Genomic DNA, 23,088 nt, shown 5'->3' on the forward strand with positions numbered 1-23,088 from the left:
ATCCCCTCGGCGCACGCCCACACGCCCGTCACTTAGCATGTGCGTCACCTCCAAAATATTCACATGACACAAAATTTCGGGGTTTTATACCCTTATGACCGAATTTATTACTGTTACTTAACTCAAACCGTGAAATTCTTATTCCGTTAAGCCTTTGCCTCGTGAATTGGCCTCCAAACGCCTCGAATCTAGCCACAAATAATTTTATTCTGTCAATAAAATTTATTGGAATTAATTCCATAAGAAAATACTAATTTTCCATAAAAATCCAAAATTTAGCTAAAAAGTCACCCGTGGGGTCCACATCTCGGAACCCGACAAAAGTTACAAAATCCAAACATTCATTCCGATACGAGTTCAACCATACTAATTTTATCAAATTCCGATAACAACTCGACCTCCAAATCTTAAATTTCCATTTTTGGAAGAATTTGCAAAAGTCTTGATTTCTTCCATTTAAGTCCAAAATAAATGATGAATATAACCATATAATCATTAAATATAATCACTTTCAGATATTAAACACTTACCCCAATCCATATGGTAAAGATCGCTTCAATCCGAGCTCCATAGCTCCAAATATGTTATAAATGGCTGAAACTTCGAAATATAGCCACTGCCCAGGTATTTACTCTTCGCAATCGCGAAGCACAGAATTTTTTCAGCCCCAAAATTTCTCTTCGCGATTGCGAAAAACCAATCGCGATCGCGAAGAACAAACTCCCCAACATCTTCCAGACAGCCTCTAGTATAATGGTCATAACATTTTGTAAAAAATTCCAAATTGCAAATGGTTTAATATTTCTGAAACCTAGACATCAATGGCTACAACTTTCATTTTTGGATCATCTCCAAATTCCTTATAGATTGCGAGATATAAGCTTCCAAAGTTGGGTCAGTGTAGCAGGATTTTCCTCTACGCGATCACAAAAATGCTTCTACAATCGCGATTCACAGTGTCCAAACAACAAAATTGCTCTTCGCGATCGCGACCATTTGTCCGCGATCGCGATGCATACCTCTATGGCCCAAAACCAGCAACTAAGAATGGCCTAGAAATGGTCTGAAACCACCCCGAAACTCACCCGAGCCCCTCATGACCGTAACCAAATATACCAACAAGTCCTAAAACATCATACGAACTTAGTCGAAGCCTCGAATCACATAAAAAAATGCTAAAATCACGAATCACACCTCAATTCAAGCCTAATAAACTTTGAACTTTCAAATTCTATATCTTGTGCCGAAATACATCAAATCAATCCGGAATGACTTCAAATTTTGAACACAAGTCATAAATGACATAAAGAAGCTATTTCAATTTTCAGAATCGGATTCCGTCCTCGATATCAAAAAGTCAACCCCCCGGTCAAACTTCCCAAAATTCAACTTTCGGCATTTCAAGCCTAATTCCACTACGGACCTCCAAATAATTTTCCGGACACGCTCCTAAGTCAAAAATCACCATACGAAGCTATTGGAATCATCAGAATTAAATTCTGAGGTCGTTTACACATAAGTCAATATCCGGTCAACTATTTCAACTTAAGCTTCCAACATGAAAATTCATTCTTCCAAGCTAACTCCGAAATACCTTAAAACCAAAACCGACAATTCACATAATTTATAATACCTCGTAGGAAGTTATTCAAGACTTCAAATAGTTGAAAGAAACATAAATGCTCAAAATGACCGGTCGGGTCGTTACAGATATTATGTTATACCGTATTTGATTGACATTTCGTTTTCATTATAAGTAGAACCATTATAATTTTATGTCATAATTTCAATATTTTGTACTTGATTTAACAAGAGATACCTTTTACGGGAATCAACTTAACAGAATAAAATGCCTAAAACACTAAAATAACTTTTATTCATGTATACGGTCAAAACTGAGTTAGCCCTTCGTGTGATTAAGATTGGAGCATGATGGACCGAGGTTTCATTATAATATCGAGCTGTGATGTGAAGTTGGGTTGTCAAGTTCGAGACCCAGAGACCGATCAATACCGATATCGAGTCAAGATCGAGAATGAGTCAAGAGACCGATCAATATCGAGCTCGAGTCGATATCGAGCTCGAGACCCATAAGTTCAATCTATATCGAGCTCAAGTCAATATCGAGCTCGAAACCCAGAGACCGACCAATACCGAGACCAGCTAAGATCGAGATCGAGCCAAGGGACAAAAGAGTCTTTATAGCCGTATTTGGGGAGAGAATCTCGGCAGAAATCAAGGAAAAGATAATTAATTAATCTATCATGGGATCCCCACTCTGTATTTTTTATTATACCCAAAATGGGATTCCCCCACTATATAAAGAGTGATTGTCAATTTGTAAGAGGAGGGAGATTGATACATTCTCACATTCAGATATTATTGAGATTTATAGCATATAGTCGAAGATTATCCTTTTTTGGGCTTACGATATTGACTCATCTTGTTCGTTTATCAATCATTCTCTATTCAATTTGGTTTGTATTCATTCCTTTTTACAGTTATTATTCGATATATTTCTACTCATTTTTCCAACTTGTATCAAGTTATACTACATATCCTTAGAACTACGTATAAATTCAACTCTATCCGTTTTTCGGGTAAACAGTTTGGCGCCCACTGTGGGGCTAAGGATAATAGTGGTTATTTGGTACGAATCTCTGTGAAACACACTATTTTACACTTGCTCTTGGAAGTGTTTTTGATTTCAGGTTAAAAACGACGAACTCCCAATTAATAGCCCTACCTATCGATAACGAAGCTTGACTTCAAGATGAGAATAACAACCTGATGCCCGGGGATGAAAGGCCACTCGTCGACCCCGTTGGAACTCGAGTCGTAGATCCAATTGACGTTAATCCACATGTGGCCATTGAGGCGAACCAACAATCCGATCCCGGAAACAACATTCATGGTGGATCTCGATCTGCAGTTTGAAATACCAAAAATGCTGGAGAAGACGGGATCAGCCTGCGTATGATTTTCGAAATGTTGCAAGCTCAACAGGTAGAGATAGCTTAGTTGCAAAGCCAAACCTAGGCACCGAGCAGGCTCGAGCCCGGTTCACCCTAAGAAGTCACCCACAAAATGGGGCCAGCTCTAGTAAGGTCAAATGAACAAGAATCAGGGACTAATCCCGAAATTATTAAAATGCTTGAGAAACTGACAAAATGAATAGAGTCGGGAGAAAGGACGATTGAAGCAAACGACAAAAAAGTGAAAACTTATAACTCCAGGGCTGATCAGATCCCGGGGGAACCACCAATATTGAAGGGCTTGGACTCCAAAACGTTCGTACAAAAGCCTTTCCCTCTGAGCGCGGCTCCAAAACTGATCCCTAAGAAGTTTCGCATGCCCGAAATTCCTAAATATAATGGAACGACCGACCCCAACAAACATGTCACCTCTTACACATATGCCATCAAAGGGAATGATCTAGAAGATGACGAGATCGAATCCGTATTATTAAAGAAGTTCGGTGAAACCATGTCAAAGGGAGCGATGATATGGTATCATAATTTACCACCTAACTATATCGATTCTTTTGCTATGCTTGCAGATTCTTTCGTAAAAGCACATGCCAGAGCCATAAAGGTCGAAACCAGGAAGTCAGACCTTTTTAAGGTAAGACAAAAAGATAACGAGATTCTAAGAGAGTTCGTATCTCGTTTTCAAATGGAATGAATGGATCTACCACCGGTCACAGACAATTGGGTCGTTCAAGCTTTCACCTAAGGACTGAACGAACGAAGTTCGATGGCTTCACGATGGTTGAAACAGAACTTGATCGAGTACCCGACTGTTACCTGGGCCGACGTACACAATCGATATCAATCAAAGATTAGAGTTAAAGACGACCAGTTAGGTTTTGGGTCCCCTATTAAAAGGGATATCAACCGAGAACCAAGGTCGAACAGGGACCGATACCGGCCGTATAACGAAGATCGTAAGGGTAGCGAACCGGGGCGTAACCTCGTACGAGGCAAAAGGAGAAGTGATCGAGGCCAAGGGTTTCGAGGGCTGATGAACAAGAGTGGGTTCGATAGGTATACCGGACCTAAGGAAGAACCAAGGTTATCAGAATATAACTTCAATATTGATGCATCAGCCATCGTATTGGCTATCGGACGTATCAAAGATACTAAATGGCCTCAACCTCTGCAGTCCAATCCAGCCCAGAGAAATCCTATTCAAATGTGCAAGTATCATAGTACCCATTGCCACAGAACAGAAGATTGCAGGCAGTTGAGAGAGGAGGTAGCCCGGTAATTCAATGAAGGGCACCTTCGAGAGTTTTTAAGTGATCGGGCCAAGAACCATTTCAAAAACAAAGAGTTCAACAGATAAAACGAACAAGAAGAGCCACAACACATTATCCACATGATCATCGGAGGGATCGATGTCCCCAAGGGGTCGGTGCTTAAACGCACTAAGAAGTCGATTACAAGAGAGAAGCGATCTCGAACTCAGGACTACATACCTAAAAGAACCTTGTCCTTTGGTGACGAAGACGCAGAAGGAATCATGCAACCCCATAACGATACACTGGTAATATTTGTTCTTATGAATAAAACTCAAGTTAAATGTGTGTTAATTGATCCAGGTAGTTCGGCCAACATCATTCGATCGAGGGTCGTAGAGCAACTCGGTCTACAAGATCAGCTTGTTCCTGCAACCCTGGTACTAAACGAATTCAATATGGCGTGTGAAACTACTAAGGGAGAGATAATTTTGCTAGTAAACATGGCCGGAACCATCCAAGAAACGAAGTTCCACGTGATCGAGGGCGACATGAGATATAAAGCCCTGTTCGGGAGGCCGTGGATCCACAACATAAGAGCAGTACCCTCGACCCTTCACTAGGTTCTAAAATTCCCAACACTAGAGGGAATCAAAATGGTCTACGGGGAGCAACCGACTGCAAAAGAAATGTTTGTCGTCGATGAAGTTATTCCGATATCATCATTATCATCAAAGGGATCAGATTAGAAGGAGAAATGGGACACCAAATAGCAATCACAAACGTCAGCCTCGACCCAATTAGAGAATCAAAGGACTGATGAAGATGATGATTATGGGGTCCCTCGATCCTTCATGGTCCCCTATGATTCCGACGCTACCAAATCAACGGTCGAAGAACTGGAGAAAATAACGCTAATCGAAAAGCTGCCCCGAACGAAAGGTATACCTGGGCACGGGGTTAAATCCCGAGCTCAGGAAGAAGCTTATTCAATTTCTTATAGCTAACATGAACTATTTCGCTTGGTCCCATCTTGACATGATAGGGATCCCACCGAAAATAACCACTCATAGACTAAGTTTGGATCCGAAATTCCATCCGGTGAAGCAAAAAAGAAGGCCCCAGTCCGAGGCCAAACATGCCTTCATCAAGGACGAGGTAACCAAACTTCTTAAAATAGGATCCATTCGAGAGGTAAAATACCTCGAATGGCTAGCAAACGTGGTGGTAGTCCTTAAGAAGGGAAACAAACTTAGAATGTGTATAGATTATAAAGACCTGAACAAAGCATGCCCTAAGGATTCTTTCCCTTTGCCTAATATCGATCGTATAATCGATGCCACGGCCGGCCACGAGACTCTCAGTTTTCTCGATGCCTACTACGGGTACAACCAGATACAAATAAACCTGGAGGATCAGGAAAAGACTTCGTTTATCACTAAGTACGGTACCTACTGTTATAACATAATGCCATTCGGTCTAAAAAATGCTGGTGCAACATATCAACACCTAGTAAATCGAATGTTTGAAAATCAAATAGGAAAATCAATGGAAGTTTATATTGATGACATGTTATTTAAGTCCCTGCGAGTAGAGGACCATTTAAAGCATTTGCAAGAAACTTTCGACATACTAAGGGAGTACAATATGTAGCTCAACCCCGAAAAATGTGCATTCGTGGTTGGCTCGGGCAAGTTTCTTGGTTTTATGGTGTCCAATCAAGGGATCGAGATCAACCCCGATAAAATCAAAGCTATCGAGGACATCACGGTAGTAGATAATGTAAAGGTCGTGCAGAGGTTAACGGGACGGATAACCGTCGTAGGATGATTCATTTCGAGATCTTCAGATAGGAGCCCCCGATGTTTCTCACTGCTGAAGAAAAAAAGCAACTTTGCATGGACTCCGGAATACCAGCATGCTTTGGAAGAACTAAAGCGGTATTTATCGAGCCCGCCACTGCTTCATACCCCGAAAGTAGACGAACAACTTTACCTGTACTTAGCTGTCTCGGAGATAGCGGTTAGTGGAGTTCTAGTTCAAGAAGAACGAGGTATGCAATTCCCTATTTATTATGTCAGTCGAACCTTAGGCGAGGCCGAAACTAGATATCCACACTTCGAAAAATTAGCGCTTGCTTTAATAAGCGCCTCTAGGAAACTAAAACCATATTTCCAGTGTCATCCGATACATGTTGTAACAACTTATCTTCTTCGAAATATTTTGCACAGACCCGAGCTTTCGGGTCGATTGGCCAAATGAACCATAGAAATCAGCGGGTACGATATTGAGTATCGACCCACTGCTATCAAATCTCAAATCTTAGCGGACTTCGTGGCTGATTTTACATTGGCCTTCGTACCCGAGATTGAAAAAGAACTACTGATAAAATCGGGTATCTCTTCGGGAGTCTGGACCCTTTTTACGGACGGTGCCTCGAACGCGAAGGGATCCGGACTAGGCATTGTACTAAAATCACCCATAGGTAATGTAGTTAGACAGTCTATCAGAACTACAAAATTGACTAACAATGAGGCCGAGTATGAGGCCATGATTGCAAGTCTCGAACTAGCTAGGAGCTTGGGAGCGGAGATTGTGGAAGCTAAGTATGATTCCCTCCTCGTGGTAAACCAAGTTAACGGGACTTTCGAAGCCCGAGAAGACCGAATGCAGAGGTACTTGAATAAACTACAGGTGACTCTACGTCGATTTAAGGAATGGACTTTACAACATGTACCCCGAGAACAGAACAACGAGGCCGACGCTCTTGCAAACTTAGGTTCATTGGTTGAAGATGACAAACTCAACTCGGGGACTATCGTACAACTCACGAGATCGGTAATCGAAGAAGGTCATGCAAAGGTAAATTACACAAGTTTAACCTGGGATTGGAGAAACAAATACATAGATTACTTTAAGAACATGAAGCTTCCATCGAATCCGAAGGAATCGAGAGCTCTGCGCACAAAGGCAGCACGATTCATCCTGTCCGAAGACAGAACACTGTTTAGGAGGGCGTTCGAGGGCACTTGTGAAAATCATTCCAGTGCCGATTCGGTGGTCCACAAAGTAATCAGAGCAGGGTATTATTGGACCGATATGGGCAAAGATGCAAGGGAGTTCGTTCGAAAATGTGACAAATGCCAAAGACATGCGCCCATAATTCATTAACCCGGGGAGCTACTCCATTCGGTCCTATCTCCATGGCCATTCATGAAATGGGGAATGGACATCGTTGGCCCCCTTCTATCAGCCCCAGGTAAGGCTTAGTTTATTTTGTTTATGAGTGATTATTTCTCTAAATGGGTTGAAGCACAGGCTTTCGAGAAAATCAGAGAAAAGGAAGTGATAGACTTCATTTGGGACCACATCATATGTCGATTCGGGATGCCATCCGAGGTTGTATGTGATAATGGAAAATAATTCATCGGCAGCAAAGTAACTAAATTTCTCGAGGATCACAAGATCAAAAGGATCCTATCAACACCTTATCATCCCAACGGGAACGGACAAGTAGAATCGACCAACAAAACCATCATCCAAAATCTTAAGATGAGATTGACCGACGCCAAAGGAAAATGGAGAGAAATACTACCCGAGGTCCTATGGGCATACCGCATAACATCGAAATCCTGTACCAGAGCAATACAATTCCCGTTGGTTTATGGAGACGAAGCTCTTATCCCGATCGAGGTCAGAGAACCTAGCATCAAGTTTCAATATGCAACAGAGGAGTCAAATAACGAGACTATGAATACGAGCCTAGAATTGTTGGACGAAAAATGAGAAGCCGCTCTCGTCTGTTTGGCCGCCCAAAAATAGTGGATCGAAAGGTACTACAATCAAAGAACCAATCTTCGACATTTTAACATCGGGGACTTGGTGCTAAGAAAAGTCACCCTCAACACCCAAAATTCGAATGAAGGGAAACTGGGCCCGAATTGGGAAGGACCATATCAGGTTCTCGAAATCATCGGAAAAGGATCCTACAAGCTCGGTATGATAAACGACAAACAACTACTAAGCAATTGGAACGTATCGCACCTAAAACGATACTATTGCTAAGGTACGACCCTCCCATGTTCATTTGTATTTCAAAATTAACCCTTGCAAGTGTTTGTGCTAACTTAGAACAATTCAACAGTATCCAAGGCCTCTTTACAATCAACCTCGAATACTGGGGGGCATTGCCCTCGAATATCATGTTCGGGCAAGATCGTTACTTTATTTCAACAGGGTTTCGATAGGAAAAATTTGTAAGGGTCAAATGGTCAAACGAACCATGCCCGCATAGTTTGCTCGAGCCCTGGCACAAAACATGTGCGCATGTATAATGACCTATAAAAGAACAATTTCTTCTTTACCGATATATCATACCTCAGAAAGGTTCTTCTACTTCATATTCTCGATCTATTATGCAAACAGGCTTAAGGGTCGACCATGACGGGGGTTCGAATAATTACCCCGTAAATCGGGGACTGCCATCCGATAATCAAAGGGCTATTTTTTACTTCGAGTTCGAGCAAACTCTCACTCGACCATAAAGCCTAAGGTCTGTTTTACACTTCGAGTTCGAGCAAACTCTCACTCGACCATAAAGCCTAAGGTCTGTTTTACACTTCGAGTTCGAGCAAACTCGCACTCGACCATAAAGCCTAAGGGCTGTTTTACACTTCGAGTTCGAGCAAACTCTCACTCGACCATAAAGCCTAAAGGCTATTTTTTACTTCTAGTTTGAGCAAACTCTCACTCGACCATAAAGCCTAAAGGATATTTTTTACTTCGAGTTCGAGCAAACTCTAACTCGATCATAAAGTCTAATGGCTGTTCTACACTTCGAGTTCGAGCAAACTCTCACTCGACCATAAAGCCTAAGGCCTGTTTTTTACAATTTCACAGAAAGGAGGAAAGTTTTTATACATGTCGAGAATCATTTACAAAGGCAGCATGGCCCGATTAAATTCCTTTACAAAAGACCAAAACGTTCTTATAAGAAACATAAAAAATACTAAAGGACTTAATCCTCTCCAGGAGCAGCATCTTCGCCCTCGAGGCCCCCTCTACTTTTAAATCCGCTTGTATTCCCGGTATCATCATCATCGGGAAAAGCCAACACTCTGGTTTCGGCTTCAAGCTCCTTAGCTTTCACGATCTTGGCTGTAAGATCGAAGCCACGAGCATGGATCTCTTCAAGAATCTCCCTTCAAGACTGGCATCTAGCATGCTCGGCAACCCAGTTAGCTTGAGCCTGAGCAGCCTCAACAACCTCCTTTGCTAGAACTTGAGCAACTTCAGCATCAGATCTATAAACGGCCACCATTGCATCAACATTGGCCATGGTTTTCTCGACCTTCGATTTGGCCGCTGCAAGTTCTGTGGCCAGTTTCTCTCGATCAGAATTTGTTGAGCTCAATCGAGACTAGAACTCCTCGATTTTCTTGGCTTCCACCAAGGCTTTCTCTTTCAAGCTTCGGAGTTGGGCCTCAACCGAAGCCAGTTGAGTTCGGGCAGTCTCCTTTTCTGAGGTGAGGCAGTCCATGTTCTTCTTCCATTCCTCGGCCTCCGACTTCACTACGTCCACTTTAACACGAAGCTGCCTGATCACATCGAACTTTTGCTTGACCTGCGGGACCCAACTGTTAGCCACCACTCCCGAGTCAATATCGTTAAATTTAAAGATTCTTTTACCTACTTGGACAACTCAGTTTTTTCTTTTCGAGATGCTTTTAGCTCAGCCCGAAGTCTTTTTACTTCTCCTTCTCTCTGCTCACTGAGAAGCTTGAAGGCATCTTTCTCCTCAGTAAGCCTTCGAACTTCGACTTCGAACCGGTTCAGCTCCCCTCGGGATTGGAGAAATGCCTCATGATGAAGCACAGAGGCCTACAAACATAAAAGGAAGGGATCATACCAGGAAAGAAAATCACAAGTATGAAATTTGGCAAAGAAAGTATGAACTTACCCGATTCAGGGCCTGTTGGGCTTCGTTAAAAAGGCAAGGTGCTCCCACCTCGCTCAAGCTCTTCTTCGAAGCCTCCAAGCCACTCGGACCGATGACATCTTCTACCCTGATAAATTAACCATGGAAAGGATCCTCCTCTCCATTAGCTCCTTCCCCGTAACCAGTCTCCACAGCTTGAGCGTCACGTATCATCGACTGGGAAAATGAAGGAAAAGAGGGGGAATCCTCGATCTCTATTGCCCCGAGTAGGTCTTTTTGGGAGCCGTCTCCGTCTTGGGGAGCTTCAAGATTGGTTCGCACACCAGCATCCATAGCTTCTTCGACGGTCTCTTTGCCTCGAGGTAAAACATCCCCGGTCCCCCTCGGCTCGGGGACTTGGGTCAAAGTCTCCTCCTCGACCACATCAAGCCTGGACGGAGCAGTATCAACTCCCACTGATACCGAAGTATTTTGAGTATCGGTGCTAGCCCGTGTATGGGCCACTAGCCCGGAATCACTTTCTTCTTATTATTCATCCCTTAGACTCAGGACCAACTCCATAGTCAAAGGTATTACGTTCACTTTAGGTTTACGGGCCGCCCTCTTCCTGGGCTTTTGGCCCTCCGAGTCCGAGGCCCTTTTTCTCTTAATCACCTTCTCCGGTTTTGAGATAGGCGGTAAAGCTTCTTCATCACCTGATGGGGGTCTCATAACCGCATTTTTTTCGAGGCCTACAAAAAAAAGAGTAAGTAAAACTTATGCTTGAAAATCTACTCGAACGGTAAGCAAATAGGTAAGCCAAGAAGAAGGTTTACCATGAGTACGAGCCTCCCACCGGCCCTTTGACAAATCGCGCTATGCGCGCTCGGTGTATATTGACGTCGAAACCAGGCTCCTGACCCATCTCTCGAGATGGGGAATCGCACTCAACATTCAAGCAATGATTGTGTCAAGAAAAACACCGATAAGAAAAGATGAAGAAGTAAAAACATCAAAAACTGAAAACGGGATCACACTTACGGTTCATATTCAATTTCTCGGGGAATGGCATACTCTCAGCTGGGATTAGGTCCGAAGTCTTCACTCGAACGAACCGGCTCATCCAACCCTGATCTTTGTCTTCATCTATGCTCGAAGTGAATGCCTTGGTGGCCCGATGTTGAAGCTTTATCAGCCCACCTCAATAAAGCCGAGGACTATATAATCTTACGAGGTGGTCGAGGGTAAAGGGAAGTCCGTCGATTTTGCTCACAAAGAAATGAAGCAGTATCACAATCCTCTAGAAAGAAGGGTGAATTTGACCGAGGGTCACCTGGTACTTCTTGCAAAAATCGATGATGACTGAATCGAGGAGACCCAGCGTGAAAGGATAAGTGTAAACACTTAGGTACCCTTCCACGTGGGTAGTGATCGCCTCCTCTGGTGCCGGTATCACAACCTTTTTATTTTCCCAATTACAGTCTTTTTTCACCAGGTCAAGAAGACTTTTTGGTACCGAGCATATATATCTCGATACCGGCTCGCATCGACCAGTAACCGATGAGGTTTTCTCGACTTTAAAATCGGAATTAATAACGCACCCCCTGGGAACAAGTTTTTCAAGGCGTGGCTCCACCACTGTTTGCTCGCCGGCCGGCCGAGATGAGGAAGCAGCCTCTTTTTGCGGAACAGTTTTAGATATCTTTGTTATCAAAATTTTTATAAACAAAGAATAAGGGAGAGTAAAGTATTTGGTGTTTTGAGAAGAACAAGCGAAGAAATTTCAAAACCTGGAAATAGAGAGCTTTGGGGAAGACGAGGAACTGTGAAGATTGCAATGGAAAGAGATTAGAAAGTAAAAGTTTGAAATAATGAAGAAGGGTGATATTTATAGATTTCACAGTGACGGTTCAAAATTGACAGTGGCCGACCATCGACTGATGCACATTTAATGCCTTGGTAACTGGACCGATGGGACGTTTGTCACATACGTCACTATCGGGCTCGTCGTAGATGTCAGTATTCATCTAGTCGGAGGTTGATAAATCATATCATTTCTCGCTACATTCTTTCCGAGAAACGAGGGGACTATCTGTATACGGTCAAAACCAAGTTGGCCCTTTGTGTGATTAATCAAGATTGGAGCATAATGGACCGAGGTTCGTCATTATAATATCGAGCTATGATATGAAGTTGGGTTGTCAAGTTCGAGACCCAGAGACTGATCAATACCGAGATCGAGTCAAGAGACCGATCAATATCGAGCTCGAGACCCACAAGTTCAATCTATATCGAGCTCGAGTCAATGTCGAGCTCGAAACCCAGAGACCGACCAATACCGAGACCAGCCAAGATCGAGATCGAGCCAAGGGACAAAAGAGCCGTTATAGCCGCATTTGGGAAGAGAATCTCGACGAAAATCAAGAAAAAGCTAATTAATTAATCTATCATAGGATCCCCACTATGTATTTTTAATTATACACAAAATGAGATTCCCCCACTAGATTAAGAGCGGTTGTCATTTGTAAGAGGAGGGAGATTGATACATTCTCACATTCAGATATTATTGAGATTTATAGCATATAGTCGAAGATTATCCATTTTTTGGGCTTACGATATTGACTCATCTTGTTCGTTTATCAGTCATTCTCTATTCAATTTGGGTTTGTATTCATTCCTTTTTACAGTCATTATTCGATATATTTCTACTTATTTTTTCAATTTGTATCAAGTTATACTACATATCCTTAGAACTACGCTTAAATTCAACTCTATCCATTTTTCGGATAAACAATTCATCTTTCTATTTTTAATTTAATTTAAAACAAGGGTAACATCGTAAACTCTTATATTACACATAACATTATCCCATTTTTAAATAATGAACCAAATATTCGTTAGAAATAACTTATGTACTAAATAATTTGATTATTAATAATCCTTATATTACAATTTCTATATAATTCAAACCTCAAACCAGACAACTCCTAAGCACTTTTATTCATCTTTAATTGTACCTGTTTACCCTAAAATTCGAGTAACAATTAAACTTATTTAGTGATTTTAAGGATACGTAATTTAATTCAATACCAATTGATAAACAAGGAATTGAATCGATAATCTGAATAGTAAAATAAATCAAACCAGTGTTCTAGCAGTGCTTTTGACCTCGATTCGAGATGGTTTCGAGGTTGGGTAAAAAGAACAGTAAAGAACAGAAAATAAATAATAATGAACAGTAATGGATAGTAAGTGAAATTGAGAGCATCATTTTTGTATATTCTTATCAGTCAAATCCTCCGCTTCCAACCAAGAGGTTGTGAGTTCGAGTCACCTAAAGAGCAAGGTGGGGAGTTTTTGGAGGGAAGGATGCCGAGGGTCTATTGGAAACAGCCTCTCTACCTCATGGTAGGGGTAAGGTCTGCGTACACACTACCCTCCCCAGACCCCACTAGTGAGATTATACTGGCTTGCTGTTGTTGTTGTTATTATTAGTCAAATCCTGTTTACAAATGAATAGGGTCCCTATTTATATAGTAGATGAATCCTAAATAAGGTACAATTCTAAAAACGGAAACAAATCCCATGATTGGTGTCAATAACCGCTTGATTCGATCTGTTCCGGGATTTTCACCGAGATCTTCGGTCGGTTGATAATATCTCGCCATTCCGTTATTATGCTCGGTCTCGATCTTCAGCGAGCACTTCGATCTTCATGCTCCATACTCTGCCATTGACCTCGAGCCTGATCTATTACGAGCTTACTCTCGAAGCAGCTCCTCGTGCCTATGAAATCAGACATGCCCGATTTCGACCGTATACAATATCAAACAAAAAGACAAAAATGAGCGGTGAGAAAAAAACAAGACAAAAACGAACAAAAGATAATGCTTCCCTCCCAAAAACAAAAGATGTAGGGTGAAAACAAAATATTTTCCATCATGGAAAAAATGAATGGAAAACAGCCAATGGAGGTAAAGCCACATGATAATTTGTCTTCATTCATAATCATAACAAGACTTTCCAAATAATAACGAGAAGAGCTTTGACATCCCTCATGTTCCTGAATCGTTACTACTCCTATTTCTTATTTGTACCTTTATTACTTACTATAATTTGCTAATAACAAATCTTGGAAGCATTGTATTCATTGTTCTCTCTCAATTTCAATGATTCAATATGTTTTTTCTTCTTTATCTTCTCTTCCATATTGTTCATCGTCGTCCACTACTCCATATATAGAGAAACTAATAATACAAACCAATTTATTGATGAGCACCCATCTCTCTTCATGAACTTCAGATTAAAAGTAATTGACCACCCGTAATTTAAAAATTCGTGATCCGCCACTTACTATTCTTTACAACACACTTACAATTTCTAATAAAAAATATTTTGATAGGTCACATTTTTTATTTTTTGATAATGATAGTGTGTGCCAGCATGTGTGATTTTGTACTAATTCATTAACTACGTGTTATCTTCTATCAATATAGGTATTCACAAACCTATCTACGAAGACTTAGACAAATAAGAAATAATCACTTGGCTTTTTTTTTTTTCCAATTGCTTGTCACTAATGGTTAATCCAATTTCATTAACCGTTCGGACATACTCTTGAATGCACTTTGATAAATGATAAGTATTAGTATTTCATCCGATCTTAAGTTTGTAATGTTATTTTGAAATTATAATTTTGTCTACGTTTAAATTACTTACGCAAGAATGACAAACTAGTTGTGATAACTGATACTTAGAGAACATAGGTTGCCAATACGCCACCAAAATGAAGGTTGTCACTTTTAAATTGCAATTACTTTAAATTGTCAGTACTAAAAAATTTCAAAGATGATGACTTTCCTTTTCTCCTAAATTAACTAGGCGGGACCCAACTTTATCATCACAATTTCTTTTAGTTTATCACTTTGATTAGACAGGTTTTGAGCCAACTGTAAGCTAAATTAGGTTGAAAGTACAATTAAAGAAGGATATGTACACCCCACTCGGATTTGCATTATCAAGTTGACTAATTTGCTTAATTTTTATTCTCTAAATTCCTCCAACAAAAACTGGTTCTAACTTGTTATACAGAAAGATCAGTCATTTCCATAATTTAGTCATCTTAATTTCTAAACAGCCTTTACACGGTTATGTATAATAATGACCTTCGAGAGGTGCGAATTATACTACTATTCTTGATTTATCAATAATTAATCAGTTGAGTCCAGCAAGTGGTTAAATAGCTTAGTTTAACAAAAAGCAAATTATGTGGTTATAATTGACATAAAGAGGCTCCACAAATATGGGGAATAAGATAATAATGGAGTATAAAGAAGGTATAAAGTACACTCTGTTGAAGATATTCAATACAACAACAAATAAAAAAAGGGCAAAGGAGAAATGGTAACAGCCATTATCTTGCTTCCTTTGAAATATAATGCAAGACTACATCCTATAGTTTTCAATACTTTATCTTTCGGAGTAAACACTGAACTGGCAAGCAAATAAGCCACAGCTCCAGACTACATGAAAGGGAGCTGGCATTTGCTATGTGCCAGCATCAAATGATACTTAAATCTGCTACACTTCTATACATGTTGAAAATGTGGGATTATTACAAAGAGAATACAAGACAGGAAAAGAAGAATTACAAAAGGTCATGACTGTATCAGCAAACCTCCATTGCTTCCCTAAATCCAATGTTAAAATTATTTGGCAACCGATTCTTACCCAAGTCTGCATTTCCTTTGTGCATCATGGCCACAAACTCATTGTAATCTATCCGACCATCCTGAAAGATTAGAAGATAGTCAGTTGTACTAATAACAGAACAAGAATTAGTGCCAGTAATAAGGACGGAAGTATCAATGTGCGGTCAGTGACGGATTCAAAAATTAGACGCTAAGGGACCTAAATTTTGTGTCTAACTCTATCTATACTTGTTTTCTGGCATATATATAAGGTTCGACCCTGAATACTATGTTATGCTGAACCCACTGTTGGATCCAGCACATGGAGCCTTATAGTCTAGCGAAGCATGAAGGCTCCAAAGCCTGAATACTATGTTATGCATATGTTTTTTATGAACTTTGACTAAGGCCTAATAATCGGCTTCATTGTCTGACTGTCCAGCACTTAGTGTGCTCAATGTGACATCTTTTTGGGCCACCAAACTCTACAACTGGCCCTAAGTCTATGCATAATTTAGAAGCTTACCTATACTGTTTAGTTAGAGTAGTTAATAAACACATTATAAAATGGTCAATAATATTAAATCACAAAGAGAGAAAAAGAATTCGTCCTTTTTCTTATTTTGTGTGGCACAAAATCTGGAGTTTTTCCTTAGACGCGAATTTCTTAACGAAATCTTTTAAATTAGCATCTCCTTAAAAAAAGTCAGGTTTCTGGTTTATGAACTCTCAAGTTACAAGCTAATACAAGTTTCATGTATTGTTAAGCTCTTATGGAGTAAAGAAATGGCAGAGGAGCCAACTTACATTGTCTTGATCAGCTTCTTGAATCATTTCTTCCAAGTGAACATCCTCAATGCCGAATTCTTCACAAGCCTTTTGAAGCTCGTCAGCTGTAATATAACCACTTCCATCTTTGTCGAAGTATGAAAAAGCTGCAAACAAATAATCTTCCTTCTCGATTTTGTTGGCGTGCAGCATTGCAGCTACGAACTCCCCATAGTCAATTGTTCCACTATTGTCAATGTCCGCCTGCATTTTCAGCAGAAGATTGGAGCTAAATATAATGAAAGAGATGTACTATGTTATCTAATGAAGACTACCTACACACACACTTGTGAAATCCTTAGATATTAGCTAAGTTAAACTGCTCATAACAAGCGTGACTACATTTTTGAAGGAAAAGAAAGTCCATTTGTTTCTCATAAAGTCAATAATTTTATATTGCATAACATACTCAAAAACTCATTGACATATAAATTACTCTTACTTTTCAATCTTGAGTTAGGAAGGCACTTTGTACTGATTGACCTCAAGCAGAACTAAGTATGAAAATGTGGGAGTAACCTGATAGATAATGGCAAAGTACAAAAATATTACACCAGCGGTACAGATTTTTTTGAGAGAAAATCGCAAAAGATGTGGAAGACGGAGAATCTCAATTGGCACCTGGTAGACTTAGTCTTCTAAGATTATAGGGGACAAAAGTTGTATGGAACTTGGGAGAAACAGTAAACATATGGGTAGTTGTTAAAAGGAGTATATAATAATTTGAAAATTCACAACTCGGTAGATGGAAGTGCACAAGCTATAAGGATCATCATCATCTTTATAAACTCTAAACTTCTGCATAAGTTTCATCATCTTCAAGATTTATTAAGGAAAACCTGTCACTAAAATTGTTTAAACTGTGTGATGCAGATTTAGAATTCAAACTTTTAGGCTAAAATTTGGTGAATGTCGCTCTTCCTTTTTGAAAGATGAAGAAAAGAACCCTCCAGTATGAAAACAAAATAAGTCGATGACATGACATATAGCACTAGAAGGAAAAAGAGACTTACAGCCTTCATCAAGTCGTGTATCTCTGATTCATTAAGATTAGCTCCAAATTTCTTTAATCCAATCTTTAGTTCATCGAAAGTAATTTGGCCACTGTTATCTGTATCAATCATTTTGAACATCTCTTTCAAGCCAGCGATTTCCTCTTCAGAAAGTTTCTCTGCAATAACCTGCATAAATAAAACTTCATTTTAGAAGACATGGATAACTATAACAATTAGAAGAAGAACAATAACTAAATCAATTTTCCATGTAACTGTGCAAGTTATACTAGCATTTTACCCTGATAGCCATTTTCTTCAACTTGTTCATAGCAGAAAACTGTGTTAAGCGAGTCAATATTGCAGAATCGAGAGGCTTATCTGGGGCCACACCATCAATCTGCACCCAAGGATGACCTGCAAAAGAAAATATAAGAATAACAAAAGGAAAATTTTGAAAGTTCAATGCCAAAGCACCAGCCCTGTATTGGTAATCAGTCAAATGAAAGGGATAACTATTGAACTTTGAAAAGAAAACAAGACTAGTTTAGACGATCTAACTCAAATGACATACAACTAAAACCACTGTATGCAAACAACATTACTGTATTAACTCTTTAGAGTTTATTATTTCACTGCAAGGTGCTTTCAGTCGAATAAACTTGCATATTATAGCCAACTAAAATAACAAACTACCCTATATGACAAGTGGTTTATCATCTTACTTCCATCAGAAAACTTACGTATTCAGTCATATTTGAACTAGACGCAAAAGACACATCATACTTTAAGGACTCGCATTATCAGACAAACAAAGGAGGACTCTAAATATTATATTCTCTCCGCCCTTAGCAAAACAGTTGTCCTGACAAGTTATAGTTAGCCAGATTCTGAATACAAAGATGAAGATAAATGATGACTCACATAAAACTTCATGTGCTGTTAGTCGCTTTCTGGGGTCTCTGACAAGCATTCTCCTAACCAAGTCCTTTGCACCTTGAGAGATTTTAGGCCAAGGATCCAACTCGAAGTCTATATCACCACGTAAAACCTCATCAAATATTTCCTGCTCACTTTCTGTCCAAATATCAAAAGAAGAATGAGAAGCTCATTCTGTACTCCATACAACATAATTGCGAAGTTACGAAAATATGGCATCTCACAAGACAATAAAAGATCAACTTACCACCCCAAAATGGAGGAACGCCACTTAAAAGGATGTAAATTATAACACCCGCACTCCAGATATCAGCCTCTGGACCATAACGCTTACACAGAACTTCTGGAGCAACATAATAGGGGCTTCCAACAACATCATCGAATATTTTCCCTGTGGTTCATAACTTAAATCAATCATCTAGACACTGTAAAACCAACATACATAAGGAAAGAAACCAAGGAAATGCCAGAAAGCATGTCGTACAGATAGTTTTAGAATTGCGTGAAAAATAACTGATACTTGAAATATATATTCCTGATCAAATGATAAGCACACAAGGAAAAAAGTTACAATTTTTAGTCCATAAAACTTCTACGAGCTCTCGAAATCTGCATCACTTTTCCTACTAAAGAATTATGAAGAAGAAAGATCCGTAAAATGAATTTGGAGCTTTCTAAGTTTGTAGATTAGAGTAATATAATCCGTAAAAACTGAAAATTTCGATAAAGTTAGTCACAGTATTGCTCGACTAGAGCAGTGTGATCCCTCACATTCCTACTTTATCTTGGACTTGACAATCATCTACAAATATTGGATTTTTGATTACTCTATGACAACTCGATGATCACTACTTTGTTACATGGCCTCCAGGAGAAAACTTAAACACTTTACTTCTGCATTTGTATCTGGTAACTGGTAAGGAAATAAACTCAGGGGTAGTTGCATTTATCAGCTAATTGGCTTTTATTACATGAAGAGAAGATATCCTCATTTCTCCTTATACATTATTAGCCTTGTGTGACCCCCGTAGATTACCAGAGCTGATCTAAATTCTATGTACTAGCTAAAAATTCTTCTACCGATTTTCCTGATTTTTTTTTTCATTTGAGTAAAGTTTGAGGTGCGTGCTAGCTTTCTCCTCCACAAGAAAGAGTTATTAGATCAACCACCAGGAGAAACCACATATCATCTTGTCAACTAGGAGAACCAAACTAAATGTATCAATGCAGATTAAGTATTAATATACTAGCTTTATTAGAAGGGGAAATTGTACGAACTGAACTACATAATTGTTATCTCAATTCTCCTCGCATGAATCATATCAATTGCTAGTAATATTTCTCCTTCTGTTTCACACTCTTTTCATTCCAATAATTCTCAATAATCAATCTCTTATTCCAACAGAGAGCAGAGCGAAGCTGTGTTCTGAACTCAACTTTTAAGGATAACAACTTTTGTTTCTCAACCAAGAGCATTTCCACTCTTATCCCTAGAGCTTCATTGAAAATGAATTTTACAGTTTTACGCGGATGCCTTCTATGATTTCCCTTCTAAATAAATCATTGACCTCAGAAGTAGGCATAAAATCGTTCTGGTAAATTCTGTCAACAAAATCTGAAACTGTAGATTCAAGCTGAAAGGGAAAATGACAAGTTATGATTTGAAATCTTTTCTCAAAGTACAGAATTTGAAACACGTGAAACATTTCTAATTACTAGCCACTTCAATCTACAACATCGTTGAAGTCCAGCTCTATTTTCAGAAGAAGTGGTAATTCCAATGCAACCAACAATGTGTAGCAATAAAATGAAAGAATATGAAGGGAAATGGACAGATACCTGGCTTGAAGAATACAGACAGCCCAAAATCTATAGTCTTAAGAGGTGAATCCTCTTCCTCATTGACAAATAGAAAATTTTCAGGCTTAAGGTCCCGATGCATGACTCCAAGAGAATGGCAAGCTTCTACCACACCAACTATTGTTCTTGCCAGCTCAGCAGCCTGTCTCTCGGAGTAATGCCCCCTCTTAACAATCCGATCAAAGAGTTCACCTCCGGTACATAATTCCATCACGACATGAACTGCCACAGCATCCTCATAAGCCCCTTTGATTGAAATGACGTTAGGATTCCCTGACAAGTGATGCATGATCTGGATTTCTCTCCTTACATCTTCCACATCTTCATCTGTCAACAGCTTCCTTTTTGCAATAGATTTACAAGCATACTTCTTCCCTGTTGCCTTTTGTACACAGAGGAATGTGGTACCAAATTGGCCATGTCCGAGCTTTCCCCCCAAATTATAGTGCTCCTTTAGATGACCAGTTTTGGTTTTCAATACAGAATCAACCTGGAGTCCTGCACTTTCCATCCTCTTCACATTGTGAGGCTTCCTTGCTTTTGCAGGCTCTGCCGGCTTAGCCTTTTCAGGTCCCCCCAACATTTGTACAGGCTTCAAATCAACTGTTATCTTGATCGTGTCTTCCGGTTTCACCACCCGTGCATCTTTCATCTCATCCTTTACAATGATGATCACCTGCTCGGACGGTGTACTTTCTATCTTCACCATTTCAGGAGGCTTATTTTGAACAGAATTAGGATCTTCAGTCTCTTTCTCTGTAGTAGATGATTGGGAACTGCTTTGCTTTTTCTGATACGTTATCATATCCGGCGATCGTGACCACCAAATGGAGCTGAAGAATCCATCCTTTGAGATCTTTGAATGAACACAATTGTTCCCCATCTATCACTTCTCCACCAGTATCTGCAAATTAATTGCTATTCACACTTGAGCTCAAACATTAAGAACCAAACTCAACCCCATTTCTCTCCTCTCAATTTAAAGCATTTGAAGCAGTAAACCATGAATATGATGCCTTATTCAAAAGTATGACCTACTCAAATCACAGTTAAACAAATGAAGAAAATGAAAGTCAACATCGCTACATGCTTCACACACTTCAAAACTAAAACCTTTGACCCTGTAAAGGTCCTTTTCTTTTTTCGTCTGATCTTGTAAAGTCCAACTCCTAAAATTTGAAGATACCAATTAAGTGTCAACATCGACACATATTTGGCTTAACCTTGACCCTGTAAATTCTCAACTCCAGAAACTTACTAATTCCAAATAAATAGTACAAGTTAATTTCACACAAGGTCACTGAACTTTACTCGTTGCATCAGTAAAATAAAAAATCTATTATTTGTATCATTAAAATCACTGAACTATGTAGTAATCTCTTAGAAAATACAGTTCACCAGGAAAGTCAAATTTCCAGCACCGAAATGACACGTCATCACACTAAAAAAGAGAAAGAAGAGGGAAAGAGAAAGCAGGGTATGAAGGGTGAAGAGAGTCTAGGTATTAACGAACATGACTTATGAAACAGTGTTTAACACAATCAAATCATCAATGGAGCTAATCCCAACAATAAAAAAAAGGTTCTAGCAATGAATAACCAGCAAACAAGTTGGAACAATTTCAGAACAAAAGGTTCAGCATGAATATACATGACTGCAGTCTGCAGCATACCAAACAAACAACATGAATTAATAATGGACAACATACCATGAAATTCCTTCTGAGCTTCTGAGCTATGGTTTCTTTTCAAGAAATGGGGAAGAGGAAGAGCCAAAGATGAATTGAAAACAACTCAATACGTAAAAAGAGGAATATAATGTATTGAAGTATTCAATGAGAAAATTACCAACCCAAATTGAGTAAATAAGAAGAAAACTGGAGCAACCCAGTCTAGGAAGAAAAGAGGAAAAGGGAATTAACGTTTTGAATTTGGAAATGGTCGTTATCTGTGACCCAAGAAGAAGAACTTTTCGCTATCCACTTGTATATAAATGCTACGTAATTTTTTCTTCTTTTTGGAAATGAAAGGTATTGGTTTAGGGTTTTTGCATTGACTAATTTCTTGTTAGAATTGTTTTGGTAAATACTAGGAGAGAATGTCGCGGGACAGAGGGAGAGTGGCAGGTTTTTCAGTTACAAACGCGTCTGGATGAAAATACTATAGTTGCACAAGTAATGCTAAAATAAATGCAAATAATTTCACTCACCCCCGCTTAGGTTTTCGATAGTTCATAATGTTGCCTACTTTTAGTAACAACTAACAACACACAATGCCTTTTAATTATTTCATATACTCACTACTTTTCCTTTACGTTGGGTAATAGAAGTGTATAGAGGATTTATTTGCGAGCGAGATCAAAAGATGGAACCAACGTGAGATATAAAAAAGATCAAGTTTTGTGTTGAGGTGTTTGTTTACCCGAAAAATGGATAGAGTTGAATTTGTACGTAGTTCTAAGGATATGTGGTATAGTTTAATACAAATCGTAAGGATAAATAGAAATATCAAATACGGATTGCAAAGAATGCAAAATAAACAAGGTTGGAAAGAAGATGATTTTTAGGACTAAGCAAGATGAATCAATTTATGAAGGTTAAAAGAATAACTCTTCAATATAGGA

The 23,088-nt window shown here is 39.3% G+C and overlaps 1 protein-coding gene across 2 annotated transcripts; it reads right to left on the reverse strand.

Moving 5' to 3' along the window:
* Window positions 1-15,467: 15,467 nt before the first annotated feature.
* Window positions 15,468-22,624, reverse strand: LOC107803647 (calcium-dependent protein kinase 26-like). Of its 2 annotated transcripts, XM_016627412.2 has the most exons (8): window positions 22,175-22,624; window positions 20,446-21,370; window positions 18,854-18,997; window positions 18,592-18,744; window positions 17,969-18,084; window positions 17,689-17,856; window positions 16,655-16,879; window positions 15,468-15,948 (listed from the first exon to the last, which is right to left on the reverse strand). In XM_016627412.2, the coding sequence occupies exons 2-8, from the start codon at window positions 21,347-21,349 to the stop codon at window positions 15,826-15,828; spliced, it is 1,833 nt and encodes a 610-aa protein (XP_016482898.1). In that variant the 5' UTR covers window positions 21,350-21,370; window positions 22,175-22,624; the 3' UTR covers window positions 15,468-15,825. The 2 variants fall into 2 exon arrangements, with proteins under 2 accessions (XP_016482898.1, XP_075095941.1); XM_075239840.1 differs by lacking the exon at window positions 22,175-22,624 and having other exon boundaries at window positions 20,446-21,444.
* Window positions 22,625-23,088: the final 464 nt, after the last annotated feature.

This window comes from Nicotiana tabacum, chromosome 19, assembly GCF_000715075.1.
Source record: "Nicotiana tabacum cultivar K326 chromosome 19, ASM71507v2, whole genome shotgun sequence".
Taxonomy (NCBI): Eukaryota; Viridiplantae; Streptophyta; class Magnoliopsida; order Solanales; family Solanaceae; genus Nicotiana; species Nicotiana tabacum.